The sequence below is a fragment of the Mesitornis unicolor genome, unplaced genomic scaffold (genome assembly GCF_000695765.1).
Source record: "Mesitornis unicolor isolate BGI_N332 unplaced genomic scaffold, ASM69576v1 scaffold24800, whole genome shotgun sequence".
Classification (NCBI taxonomy): Eukaryota; Metazoa; Chordata; class Aves; order Mesitornithiformes; family Mesitornithidae; genus Mesitornis; species Mesitornis unicolor.
This window is the reverse complement of record NW_010156597.1, coordinates 23,165-38,647: the sequence shown is the minus strand read 5'-3', so window position 1 is coordinate 38,647 and position 15,483 is coordinate 23,165. Positions and strand designations below refer to the sequence as shown.

Here is a 15,483-nt window from a genome sequence, read left to right as displayed (position 1 = left end):
ATGGCCTTCCCACTATCCAGTATGTGATGCAACACTTCAGTGCTGAAGGCATGCAGTTTAAAAAGAAATTTACTGATCTCCCTGAATGTAAACAACTCTGAGCCAACCTTGACAAAGTCTGGGATACATTCTTGAGGAAATCTTATCTAGAAACAAGACCACACAAAAGGGAAGTCAGGCCTCCAACCCTGGTTTTCCCATTGTCTTCTCATCAAGACGCTGGTTACCAGACAAGCCATCCTCATGAAGAGAGAAAGCAACAAATAGGCTGCCAAGGACTCACATTGTTTTCCACCAGCTGTGAGCACTATAAGTAAGTATCATACTGTCCCTGTCTTTTGGGAAGTCCTTACTATGACTAAGATTAATTGGGCATATTCAGTGCTGGATGGACTAATGTTTGAGGCTTACAGCCTGAAAGTGCCTTGGCTCACTGATGTGCACTGTTTTCATAGCATGTTCAAGAACGCAGTATGTTGTCCTCAATTTACTCATGGTTCTTCATTTATTCACTTACAATTAGACTTGCTACCCTCAGTTCCAGAACAATACACTACTGCTTTTCTTATTCATGAGAGTTACTTACATGAAACAGGTACCACCACCATGCAAGCAAGGACCAGGCCGAGACCAGCAAAGTTAGGCTTCCATACCTAACATTTTCTCAACACCTTGAATGTGATTCTGCAGAAGAAAAGCTTTGGCCAAAATTCAGCCCAAAGCTGTCTTTCATGACTAACATTTCAGAATCTCCCATGAGTTTACTGCGAGGTCCATAAGATTACAAAGCTGTAAACTTCCTTCAGAAGCCACACAAACACCTATTTGGACAGACTGTTCTTCAACACTTAGTTGTCCAGGTACAGTATAGCATCACAGCCTTTTCCAGAGGGTTATCAAAATGTAACCACAGATTGAGAAGATAATTCCTGAAGAAAATTACTATTAAAAGAAAAAAAACCATGGTTTTATTAGGTTGAAATATGTTACATAAATAGCCACCATTTTAATATAATTTTTTTTTTACAGCCATACTGAAGAGACAATAACCCTGCTTTGAAGAATTTAGCTTTTGAACAGGTATTATAATACAGTTTTGGTAGACATATGTAACTAACAATCACCACATGTATTTACAGTCATGTTATTTATGTCTTGTTTTTCTTGTGTATTCTAAAACACACCTACTTGGAGTTTCCTATAAGCAGGTTATTTTCTTATCTGTCATTGAAGTGTTAATGTTTTGGGCTACCTAATGCTGCTAGGGGCTTCACAAACAAATTCAATCCTTCAAGCTCAGATGGCTAGAAACACTCCAGAAATATTATTTACATAGACAACCTGATATATGTAACAATAAAAGAACCAAACCACAGTAACTTCATTTGCAGAGTAGTTTTCATTTATGTCTTGTTATTACATCCAGGCTAGACTTTTCAAAGGGACACAAAGCATACCCAGTAAAAGACTGAGAAGCTTCCCTGTATTTCATAGCTTCTGTTCTGTTCTACACAGAGTAGCTGTAGTGTATCAGACGAAAGGCTCACGTAGCCTGATAATCCTGTCTCCAACTGTAGCTCAAAGTGTGTGTTTTGAGAAGAGCAAGAACTACTTCTGCAGAGATTGTATTTCTCCCTAATCTTCTTCCACTAGTGTTCAACTATTTCCAACTCAAAAAAGATATCCTGAATTGGATGTAGTCCCTACCACAATTTTAACTTTTTGCTTTTATTAATCTTAATGTTCTAAGGTTAAGGCATTAAAATAAAAGCAGAAAATGAACAGGTAAAACGAGAACATCAAGGCTCAAGAAAATCTTTATGATACAAGGATATGTTCATATTACAGACTTCCCAAAGTATCCTTCAGAAGCTAATAATATTTTGTGAGAATTATTTCTTAGGAGCTGGGGCAAGAGGAACTTAAAAGATTTCTAGAGCTATAAATACAATCATTGAACATTCCTTGCACAGTAACAGAACACACTTCAAAACCTGCGTTCCAGATGTAATGAAGCTCAGAAAGGTCACCCATCAGCCCAAATTGTCATTCCTACGAGTCCTGACATTGACAATTCTACAACATCCAGATAGTTACAGTGACAAGGTGACCAGTTACAGCACTTAAAACTTTCATTCTGCAAGAACACTATCTTAGCCAAGAATGCAAAATTTTGAGATCTTTATTAGGGAACAACCTAATAGAGAAAACTAGGCAAGCCCTAGCAAGTGTGCAGTCTTCCTAACCCTGCTGCTCATCTATTTGATCAAATCAGTTAATTAGGCTTACTCGTCCTGCTTATTAAAACGCATTCCAGTTATAGTGCAAGCTGAAGTAGGCTTTGAGATATGGCAGACTTCCTTTTAGGCAGAAACATTGGTAAAGGACAATTGCTAGTTAGAGAGCAGCTTAAAATCATTCATGAAGACAAACTCCAAATAAGCATATCCTCGGAAGAAAAGGGAGAACGAGTAGGAGCCTTCCTAGTTGTTCCAGGAGAAATCCAGGATGCATACAGTTGTTTTTGTTATGAATTTCAGTGCTGCTTCTACAGCTTGAAAACAAACTAGTCACCTGGGAAATGGACATTTTCTCTGCTTCTCCATCATACTACCACTTCTGGGCCTTTCACTGCCTTCTTTGCATTGATTCTGGATTTCCAAGAGGGTGTCTTTCAGCAATTGCCATGACATCCACCTTTTAGCTGTACCTTGTACTTAATGTTCTCATCAGGAGAACAAGATGAAGGTAGTTTCTATGGGAAATGTGGAGTAGTTACATTGGCTAGGGCTGACATCTGGACAATAACTAGCAAAGACAGTAAAGGGCTCAGCTTTATTCTGATACAAATTCTAAGTGTTATCAAAAATACATATACACATCATACTATAGATGCCATAAATTAACACAGTAGCAGCAAAAGATCATAAACAAATATTTTAGGAAACAATAATGACATTAATTGAAATGGAAGATTTAATGCAGTAGTAATTTTCAAGACCTACACAGCTCTTCACGGGATTACAAAAAACTTCCTACACAAAAATAGCAGCCTCGTCTAGGCAGCAAAAAGCTATGACTTTTTTTTTATAGGCTTATGGCAGCTTTGGCAAAGAAATATTTTGACCAGAAGTTTTCAGCATGGATTTTTTTAAATTAATTAATTATTTAAATCCTCACTTTATAAAAATATTCTTGAAGAGACAATAGTCTTTTATTTAAATATTAGCAATAACTCCAGTAAACAAATACATTGACTCAGTAATTGTAAGTTTAGAATCCTGTCATTGCAGTCAACACCATCAGGATTATAAGAACATGTTAATAGAAGGGGCAAGTAATTAATTTTAATGTTTCTATTAACAATGAATGTATAATGTAAGAAATGCTAATCTAACAATGAGATTCCTGCGTACTCAGCAGGCATTCTAAATGCAAAACAGAACATTTATTTATTCAGTAAATTTATCAAATTATCTTCTCATCTAAGATAGTCCTCTAGGCTTGTCTCCAATTAGCAAGAAGATACAGGGATCTTAATTTCACTTAATTTAAACATTTGTTTTATGAACACTATTGATCACCTCTTTTCATCATCTAGGAAGTTCAAGACAGATAACTAAAATCAGATAGCATTAATCTCACCACCAAATGAATTCTGAAGAGTATTACAATTACAAAGAACAAAGAAAATAAGGGTAAAAAAGAGATTCAAATTATAAAGATTAATGGATAGAATAAGAAGTCTCACAAAATGTATACATGGCTTGCAGCTGACTGGAAAGAAAAGCATTAAACAGGTAAACACAAAGAGAGCTTTTTGCACACCTTCTTTAACCTATGAAGCATAGACAATTGCTATCAAGAAATGTCATCAAGGAATGTCAATTATTTTTATTCTGGTTTGCTTTTTATTTGAGAAAGGAACAAAGGAACCATTTCAGTTTGATGTTACACTTTATATGACACTAGGAAAAAAAAAAACCCAACATAATAGGAAACCAGGATGCATTTGTTCTGCCTTTCAGTACTGGCTCTTTTGCTGTTTTGTTGGGTTGAGGGTTTTTTTGGCAAGAAATGAGTAATAGATTAACAGTCAATAGTTTGAAAACAAAACACTCCAGGAATACTCAAGGAAGGAAACGTAGGTACATATTTAGCATCTACACTTCACTGTGTAGTAGATGATGGAGCTATTACAGAACTGTTCTCCTCATTTAACCCTGGGATACTTTCAATTGAGATAATAATGATTTAAAATTAGACAAAAGTTTTAGTCACATTACCAGCAGTTTAAAACAAAATGAAAATGTTTCCATCTGGTGAATTTTTTTAGAACATGTGACATTGACCACAGTTTAATCTAAAATATCAGATCAGTTCAGGTCTTTTCATTGTCACAGGTAAATGAAACAAGGATTCTCACACAGAATTTAGAGAGAGCAACATAGCTTACATCCTGACAGTTACCTACTTTGAGGCTGAAACAGGAGATTCTTTCTCAATATAATTTTTCATGACTATTATTGCTTCAGTGTTTTCTTGGCATTTGTAAACAGCTGTTTACAAAAAGCCATCACAAACATCAGTAAGAAAAATGAAAATAACTGCACTTGACTAGAAAATTGGGCATTAGTTACACTTCTGATCACAAGATTTGCCAGGGGCTTTATTTAACCACCATTCAGGCCAGTCAACATTCCACATACTTCTGAAGCTTTCAAACATGTTTGTTTATACAGATTATGATACCAGTGGTAACTACGATGAGTCACCTTGTTTTCACTAAAGTAGAACAAGCTGTTACAATCTCTTAAATACAGAACTGGACAACACAGGTATTCCTTTTTTATCTTAGGGGGTTCTGGTGATATTAGAAAATGTCTTTGTTCCACAGAACTGTCACATGTCAGACCACAGTAAAGTCAGAATTTGGGGTCTTCTAAGACATTTAAGGCATTTATTCCATTCTCACCATGTCAGTAGTTTGCTACTTTGCAGTTCATTCAGGTTGATTATTTGGAAGACTGAAAAAGTCAGTCTTGACACCTGTACTGTGGTTAGAAGGGAGGTAGTTTCAAAGAGAGACACCTGCATATTAAAGCAGGGAAGTATGGATTTTTCCATTTTCCCAAGACAAAAAAATTCTCTGAAAAGCATAATCTTTGAACTCCAAAACCCAGTATTAACCAACTTATTAACTTATTTAAATCGAGTAAAGGAGAATTTTACTTAACTGGAGAGCTTATCACTAGAAAAAGCTACAGGAGGACGGAAGCATGAGCGTATGAAATAAGATGACAACAAATGGTATATTTCTTTCTTTTTTTCCCCCATCTAAAGCTTGCATTTTAAGATCTTCTTCCCATGTTTCTGACTGCAGTGGAACTTCCCTCCTCAAAAAAGCAACAATACAAAAAAATGACTCATTATATGAGTGGGAATACACCAGAAAGGTATTTTCTCCATGGTTCTTAAGTTTAAAAATAAACATTATAAGAATTATAAAAGTTGCTATTTTCATTAAAACCAAGAAAGTGTGCATACTCAAATGATCGTATTCCAGACCTACTTTCCAGAAGAGGTCCCACTCAAATATGAACTCCCCACATATCATTGTCTTTTTCACAGTGAAAGGTAGGAGTCTGAGAGAAACACACAGTTCGCTCACATTAGCATCTTATTTTGACTTAGGAGATCAGTTTTGAACCAAGCTTCCTTATTGTTCCCAGCCTTGATTTCCACATTCTGATTTGCACTGTGGAGCCATCACCTCAGAGCTTCTTATCTGACTTCCACGATCACCTACAGTGATCACCTACAATGCACTGTACCCACTAAAGGGCATTCAGTACCCTTGGGCCCATTCAGCCTGAACTAGAATTAATCTGAAATCCAATCCCTGAAACTCAGTTTAGATATCAAGTGCTCCGACCCATCTCACTTACTCCAGAACTACCCTTATTGCTTCACATCACTCGTTAGCACTTGATTTTTTTCAGTCCTTTGTGGCTATTCTGGGACAATGCTATTTTGTTAGTAATGTCACTGCTGCAGCTTAGGAGTTAAACATAAAAATTAGAAGCTTCACTTCATTTGTGCCTATGCTTAACTAACAATATTTTAACAGATCACTACTTAATTAAAAACAATTCCAAGCAAGAAGAGTTCAAATCAAGTACTTTGAGTAGATAATCAGGTGCCACATTTGGTTAACAAACTGACCTTTTAATGTTAGGAAAAAAAAAAAGAATCAAGTCCAAAATTAAGGACACATGCCAAATTTACCCTGAAAAGCTTTGGTTACTGTCCATAGCTTTAAAATTACTCTCTAATTTACCATAGCTAATATTCTAAGTTTCAAAAAAGTGAGGACAAGGTGCTGTAGAGCAGGACAGTAAGACTGCTTGTAAACAGGCAGAAAATTGATCACCATTTCCTTCTCCATATGAACAGAACTGTATGTTTGTATAGACATATACAATATTTTATACATGGAATATGAAAGGCTGAGAAGACAAAGCAGTAAGAAAAGCAGCATGTAGCAAGCACAACTGTTCATGACTTTACAAGAACTATTAATTGAAGTAATTGTAAGATAATTTTCTACTTTCAACTAAAGAACAAAAGCAACAAAACAGGTTCAGAGTTCAAATACTGTACTGTACAGTATGAAATCCACATTCTTGCTATGAGATACATAATTATGTTTGATTGTCTTTACAAGATTGTAGGAGAAGAATCAAACTTTCATATTGTTACTCTACTGGTAATAGGAAAAAAAATTACTACTAGAGTAGTTTCATTTAAACAAGATGTTTGTAATTCAATTTATTCTCTACAAGCAGAAAGCCAAAGCAGTCATTCTTCCTATTTAAAACTCCATGATATATAGTTATATCTTTAGATTTTGTATATGTATCTTAAAAGATACTTACTGTTCTAAGAGTTGATCATATTTTCGTAAAGCATCCTTTTCAGCAGTAACTGCTCTTTCTTTTTCAGCGACAGCATTGTCTCTCGCTTCTCTCAAATTTCTGAAGGAACCAAAAGTTAATCTGTTAAGAACCTGCTATGAAAAAGACTGTTTTGCTTCATAAGTTACTACTACCTGATTTTAACTTCACTACCTTCTTCAGTTCTCACAGAATGACAGAGGGGTCTGTCTATCTATCAGTCTATTCGTTAGAGGCTTTACTTCAGATTACTTTCATAGATAGCAGCAAAGTTCCCAGTTCCGAACTTCTAAAACAATAATCAAACCACCTACTCATATGTAGAAACATGAATAACTCTAGAATACCAGGACTATATATTACTTTTTTGGTAGGAATTAAATGAATTCCTATGATTTTGCTTAGTACTGCACTAATAAGTATAGAGGAAAGCTGTCCTCCTAGCTGAGATGATCTGCAGCTTTTATGATCGAGCAGGAAAAGATTAGCAAGGCACAGAAATCCTACTTCTACGTACAACTAATTGGCTAGTTAGTCTGATATACAGGTTATTGCACATCATTGGTGTCTCCTTCTGGCTTCTATTGCTGGCATCATTTTTGATCAGCACGGAACTGTAAAATAAACATCTTATTGTAATCAAGCCATACTTCTGATTTTGTTTTAACCAAGAATCAGTCAAGACTTGCAAACTCTCTCTTATTTCACTGACACGGATGAGAATAGTACCATATAAAGAATAAAACATATCATATTTGTGTTAAAAAATATAGGTATTAATAGTCTGTTAATCTGTAGTTTGCCTGTAGCATAACACTGCAAGAAACCATACTAAGTGAAAGTACTACAGAGACAGTGCTTCTAAGCTGTATCTCCATTATTAGCACAACTCAGTACAGAGAACAAATAGTGGTGGTGAGGACCAGACACCTACAGTATGATAATTTTTGAGGATTTTACTTTGAACTAGTTCTGCTTTGCTCCTGTGACCTGAACACTCACTAGCATTTGGAATATATTATACGATCTCAGAGATTCCTTTCAATTTCATTTCATCTAAAAGGAATCCTGTTCACACACTACGAACATGAACACAACACTGCAAATCCAAGCACAAACTGTGAGGCCAGCAAAAACATGATAAGCAGCAATGACCAGGGGGTTTCACTTCAAAACCACATTCTTCATCTGAGTTAAACTGTTAATGTAGATGTAACCAAGCTTTTCCCACTGAAGTTGTTTCTTCACCTCCTCCCCCACAAGAACTTTTTTACTTAAAGCAAAGTGAAACTAGATTTTCAGGCAAATTTTGAAGAAAAAAGTCAAGATATAAAGGTTAATGTGAAATTATTAAGCCCATGTAAATGTTATCCCAGGTCATTTTAGCCACACTAGAGGTATATAATTTTTGGATGAAATACTACTTTCTAGACTAAAGAGATATTATTAATTGTACTTTTCTGAACTCAACTTAATTCATATAAATAGGAAATAGTTACTTAAGAAGAATCAACATCAGAATTATGTAACAGTTAACTATGAGAGAAAGACAACCAAATTTTCTTTAAAATTTGAGTTACTCGGCTACAGAATTTACTGACAAAAATTCAGGGACTAAGCTTGAAAGCAGATTCTTGAAAACGGACATATCAAAATGCAAGAACATGGTAATTTTGTTAACTGCATTAAGACCAAGCATATTATGTCTCAGAGTAGGAGTGCAATGTTGTATCCTTAAGACCAGAGTAACAGAAGTAGGATAAAAATGAAATGGTAAGAGATGTACAGCAACTCATTTAGACAGTAAACTGTTTTGCTTAGCTGAATAGCAAACCAATTGAAAATGCCACAGAAGGAAAAAGCACACAAGTGAGATCAAGATGACAATCACAGATGTGATATAACTTCTGTTGAAAGATTTTCAACAGAGCTAGGAAACCCACTAGGGATACCGCCAGATTTCAGATTGTGTGACTGCGATTTTAAAAGAAGTAAAGTACCTATCTGATGGCTGCATATAGAGGCCATATAGACCACCAGGTATCTAGCAAGCCTGTCATAAAAATGAAAGGCATAGATTAGCACTCTTTAAAAAGCATCCTTCTAGAATGGGACAGAAGTACTACCTACAGATTCATGAAGAGGTCTGGGGAAGAAAAAAAGGTGGGATGAGGGCAGAAGAGGGAAGCAGAAGCACAAGGGCATCTATATTAGCTTTTGAAATAAACCTCTTGGCAACTATCATTTCTTGCACTTCAGTTCACATCCCTCAACTGTTCTAGAGTGCACAAACTGGATTCCAGTCAAACTGAACCAAGTCAGAAGATGTGCTCAGGGAGAACATCTAACATGCTCAAAACTACTAAATTGTGTTTGATCCATGGGAACAAGCTACAGCTAAACCAAAATCAAACCTCGTGCAGACATCCACATGCCCTGCAAATTCACTCATGCTTGCTAATGCAAACATAACCAATGCTTACTACAACCAAACAAGTGAAACTGATCCCAAATAAATTAAGAATTAAAGCATTAGTGTGTCCCCTGCCCCAGCTCCATTTTAGCTTCTTGAACTGACTCATCCAAATGTAAAATAAGTGCCAATAAATTTAAGGGCCCATGAGGCCTGGCAAAGTGGTAAGGAGTAAGAACAACTGAATATTATATTAGTTTAGCAGTAATACCATTCCATGCTTTGATCTTGAAGATGAAATCAGCATGTCAGCTCTATTTTCAGTCACAATCAGCATCTCATCACATCACACAACTTTACAGTAAACTGCTTTACTCACAATTTGGGGTTCCATTTGTTTCAACAGTGACGGGCAGCACACACTGGGAAGCACAGTCTTATGGTGGAATATTTTAGTATTTTTTAGAAAGAGCATATGCTTTAAATCTTTCTTTTTTTTTTCCAAAATATGAAGTCCAATCTAAGGGATTTACATTTCAGAAGTAATTATCTCAAAATGAGGAACAAAACTTTTGTAAATTTGTTCCAGATACAAATGAAATATATTTCAGTAGCTTTCTCAATGATACACAGACCCTTTTCAAATCTCCACCAACAGTGGAGGTTTAAATTCATACCTAGATTTATATACAGGAAGTGGTGTGGATGTACATGTGTGTGTATATATATATATTTACTCACACTTGCAAAACTGCATAATGATGTAATTTTTTTTAATTAGAACCTTTCAGTTGACTGGAAGGCAGACAGCAGCAGTCATGTTCTTTTTTCACTCTTCCAAGCAGTAACAAAACTGCCTATTAGAGGAACAGATGCTGATACCACAAATATCTTTTTACTACAGTCATTTCCTTCTCCACACAAGACACTTTCAGGACACCTACAATGAAGTTATAATGAATTACCTAGCAATCCTCCCATTTTAAAGGGATAAAAGGGACAAAAAACAAGCTCAAAAAGAAAACCAAAAGTCATAATCCTTAGATCCCTAAAGGCTTATGTATGTGCCTAACTCTGCATGTAACTCCATGGAATTCAACAAGATGACACACATACAAAACTCAATATGCAGGTCTTTGCAGGACTAGGATCCTCTTCAAAAGAAAATTTTATATTAATTTACAGCATTAATTGCAATGCTTTTTTGAAGCATAATGCAGTAAACAACCTCAAATAGATTTTAGAAAGGTGTAAGTCTTATTTGGATTCCCGCATTTTTTTTCTGCTTTACCTTCTGCATCAACACCTTCTCTTCTGGTTTTCTGGCACAGTTTCAAGATTGTCCACTTAGCATGACAGACAAACCAACACATTTTCTGTTACATAAATCTGAACAAAGTTCAAACTGCTAATGTTTATCTAGAACATAAATTTTAATAATACTTTTCACTGACAATGTTGGATGCCCACCATTTAATAACACTATATACTTACTGTACAAGTATAATTTCATTTTAGTTTTTACAAGAATCTCATCGGTTTTATAACTGAAATTAAATGCCCACATTTTGATCACCTCTCAAAGAGCCAGTCAACTAGGATTATGCCTAAGCACAAAAGAGTACTTAGTCATTTTTGCCCTAATTAGGTTATTGCTTGCATCTTATCTACCTGTTTTCACGTTCATACATCTCTTTTGAAGTGCTTCTTAGTTGCTCGATTTCTTGATTTGTTTTCAACCTTATTTGTTCCAACTCTTCATGCAGTCTCTTCTCATATTCTGTTTTATAGTGGTCTCTGTAAATAAACAAATACACAACACAGGAATTTAAAATTAATTGCACTACCTACAATTTCAAAACCTCAGGTATAGCTGTACAAGTACAGCAGAGCACTTCTTGATTTCACATTTTATTTTAATTCTTACTCATTTTCCTCCCAAATTGCTTGGAATACATATTAGCCTATGTTGTGAAGCAAACTGAGTGAAAGTCTACCAGGGATAAATAGTATTACTTGGGAATAAATACAAGCTTTCTGCATACTGCTTTATTTCTTTTAAAGTAACTTAACATTGATTAATCATGCAACATTATACTTAACAATCTTCCAGAAATTCTTTGTCAGCCTCTACATGAGTGTTCATATTAATTAACCACTTAAAAAAATAATTCCTTGTTCCCGACTTTCCAAAATTTTTTAACTTCCTCATCACTGGGTAAGGGTTGATGAACTTGCTAACAATACTGCTGTACTACACCACCTCATATGGGGGGAAAAACATCACAAGAAACATTGAAGACTACATGCTGTGGAGATTTGTGAAGTCAAAAAAAAGAGCCAAGATTTGAGAATTTATCCTGTCAATGCAACATATAAGTTAATTAAAATACAACCTTAAGTTTTTAAGCAGTAGATATCGGAAGATTTCAGGATAAGAGTTTCATTTCAGAGTAATACTGACATCTTTTTGTAACTTTGGAAGCCCGTAACAGATTGTAGGTAATCCCATAATGAATTTGTCCTACAAAAAAGGTTTATGTTGTAAGTACATAACAGCTAAGGAATGTCAAAATTTTATAGCATCTAGTTAATGTTCAAGAATAACCAATCAGCAGTGAAGCAACTAGTAGAAATTACTGGTTTGGAAATAAGAACATATCTATGAAGAAATGTGCATTTACAACCTTAAAAAGGTTTTAGGTTTCTTTCGATTTCCAATTATGTGATAGCCCATAATTTTTAGAAATCAGTATTTGAGCTGGCCAATAACTCCTTCACATGAACTAAAAGCCCTAAAATATTTAAATGTCAGAATGCTTGCTGTCCAGGTTTTCCTGTTCTCTTTTCATTGAGACACTGAATTTCAGCTGACCCTTCAAGGTAAATTTGTTTCCTCTTCTTTCTCAAGTGTGCCACACTACAGCAAAATCTCTGATACAATGCAGAAGTTAATAATGGCATTTAAAAAACAAACAAACAAGAAAAACCCCACTCTGTACTGGAATCTAAGGTCCCCATTAGAATTTTTTTGTGTTCCTTACGCTTTATATGTAGGGCTGGTTTGATGGTTGGACTTGATGATCTTAAAGGTCTTTTCCAACCAAAGCCATTGATTCTATGACTCTATATGGCTCAATATGTAGGAAAAAAAAAGAATGCTGAAGATCAGGACCTCAGGATACAATTCCTATATGCAGAACCAATGAGAATTAGCATTTTCTTGGTACTCAGACAATGTGCTATTACTATTACTACTTACCAGAAAAAAGTTTCTAACTTTGAAGAAATTATACCTTCCCGCCCATGGCAAGACTGCTAAAAGTCAGGAAGGTTCACTGAAAAAATTAGAAGAATCTGGAAAAATCTTCAACATGGAAAGTGATGTCACCAGCAAACAGCTCAAAGCGATGCTTATCTTTAAGATTACTAAAATAAACAAACGGTATAGTAAAGGGCATATTCTAAGCTTGACTGGCCTGTCAATGCTGTTTAATAAAAACTGAGTTGCTGCTGAAGCAAAGAACCAGCATTTGTGATTTTTATTATTGACCTGCTGCTATGGTCTTTTGCTCGAACTGTAATTAAAAATAATTTTGCCTTATCAAGTTGTTTTGTCTTCTTCAGGATGCAGGCCTTAAGGAGCTTCTTTCCAGGCCTATTACTCATAAGGCTTTATACTGCAAATAAACTAAATGTGATCTGAGCATCTCATGCAACTATGGATTGTGTTTTAAGATTAAACACAAAGGGAAATCTTTTGTGTCAGTCTATGCTTACACATAAATCCCCAAGAGCTGTAGCAATGGGCTGCTGCCATTCATCTTGCCACAAGCTCAACCTATTTTGAAGTGTGTCTTTTTTAAAATTTGGCAAGTTAAACCTTCAGTTTCCTAAAGTCTGTAATTTTATAACTACAGTACCCCAATGCCAGCAGTTCTGATGGTGACCAGAGGAGAAATATTATTTATTCCTAAAAATAGGTACTTGGGTTTGTTTTCATCATCTTCATTCTCGAACTACAGCAACCAAAAGAGATCTAGATGTGAAGCAAGCATTAAAAAGCCTCAAATTCTCCAAAACTTAGGCAAATAGAAGCTTATAATCCAAACTGATACAATCTCCAGGTAGCACACTGAGGCCCGTGGAACGTCCATTAGTCGGTACAGTTATCTCCTGATCTACTTTTGTACCTCTGTAATCTATCTAATAAATAGCATTCTGTAGAACTATCTGAAAGAAACCTAGTACTATAAATATTTTACCTTAGAGATGGATGGTTTAAATTGCTGAACAGACAGGAAGCTTCGCTATGGGACAGTCTCAGAAGATGTACAGAGTGTGCACATGTGTGTGAAAAAAAGTAAACAAGGGACAGCTTCTGCAGTATTTCGTATCACATGCAGGTTTTGAAGCACTTTACAAAAGGATACTATTACCCTAATTTTACAAAAGAAATCTTACATTAACATTTTTACACTTTACATTACATTCTTACATTATGAAGTGACTTATTCAAAGTTCAGCAAAAATTTGAATACAACCTAGGCTGCTCAAGCTGCAGTGCAGTCCTACAAACACTGCTCAGACCACACTGTCTCCTCTGCTATGCTATATTGTCCCTATAAAGCCAGTAACAGTCACTAGAGGAGAGCAGACATACCTGCATTATTCATTATAGTTAATGTCTGTCCTATGGAAATTAGCATCTGTGCTGGTTTTGCTGGGATAGAGTTAATTTTCTTTACAGTAGCTGGTAAGGGGCTACATTCTGGATTTGTGCTGAAAACAGTGTTGGTAATACAGGGATCTTCTCATTCTTGCTAAGCAGTGCTTACACAGTGAAGGCCTTCTCTGCTTCTGACCACACTCCACCAGTGAGCAGTCTGGGGGTGTACATGAAGCCAAGAGAGGACATAGCTGGGACAGCTGACACCAACTGAGCAAAGGGATATCTCATATCATATGGCATCATGCTCAGCATGGCTGGAGGAAGAAGAAGGAAGCAGAGGACATTGGGAGTAACAGTGTTTGCCTTCCCAACTCACAATTATGCTTAATGGAGCCCTGCTTTCCTGGAGATGGCTGAACACCTGCTTGCTGATGGGAAGTAGTGAATGGATTCCTTATTTTGCTTTGCTTGTGCACACAGCTTTTGCTTTACCTATTAAACTGTCTTTATCTCAACCCACAAGTTTTCTTGCTTTCACTCTCCCAATTCTCTCCCCCATCCCAACAGGGGGAGTGAGAGAGTGGCTGTGTGGTGCTTAGCTGTTGGCTGGGGTTAAACCACAACATCATGAAGAGAGTAAGCAATACCAATGATGTCAAGAGAGAGATCTGGCAAGAGTACGGAGTCTCAATGACAGTATGAAGATCTCTAAAGACAAAGTCAAAGTCACTGAATTTCTCTTCAGTTGGTATCAAAATGCAAAAGACAGAGACCTCTGATTTCAGTATCCTAAACTGTGGTAGGGGCAAGCTACATACGTCTCTAAGGTCCTCAAATGGAGACAGCTCTGCGAAAGTACCTCTACACCATTATTACAGGATAAGCATTTCACAGCTTTTTTCTAGAAAGAGAAGTCTAGTTACAACAGTCAGTGCTTATAAGCACATTTTTAGAGAAAGTCTTTAAAATGTATTTAAAATGCTGAAGTTCAAGGTGAGCATAGTTCTGAGATACAAACAAAAAAAGTTTAAGTGAATGCACTGAAAGGTAAAAATAGTATTAAAATCAGTTCTGGGCTAGAATTCCACAGCTGATCATTTCAATAGAAGGCTCTTTTATTTCCATTTAGATAATAATTTGTCTTTTAGTTGTATTACAGGAGAGTTACATTAGCACTCTTCATCTTAGTTATACAAGGACACAAGATTTATAGATGCTGTTTGCAGTTCCATCTTCTTCCTTTAAACAGAAGGAAGCAGCTGAAGAGAAGCTAAACCTACTTCATACTCTAAGCTTATTCATTTAATCCACAGATGTTTTTTTTAAGGACACTACTAACCAAAAATTGTTTTACATTCATTAATGAAGTACATAAAGGCAAATATGACATAATTTTGGAATATATATAAAAATAATCTTTTTTGGCATCTAAATGTAGGGAA

At 35.8% G+C, this 15,483-nt stretch overlaps 1 protein-coding gene across 1 annotated transcript in view; it reads right to left on the bottom strand.

The window, feature by feature from the left end:
• The window catches only part of PIBF1 (progesterone immunomodulatory binding factor 1), a 90,634-nt gene that overhangs the window by 53,012 nt on the left and 22,139 nt on the right, over positions 1-15,483 (bottom strand). The window contains exons 8-9 of the mRNA XM_010193901.1: positions 11,041-11,166; positions 6,939-7,037 (exon numbers count right to left, since the gene is read on the bottom strand). Coding sequence (XP_010192203.1) covers positions 6,939-7,037; positions 11,041-11,166 — 225 coding nt within the window. The remainder of the gene's footprint in view (positions 1-6,938; positions 7,038-11,040; positions 11,167-15,483) is intronic.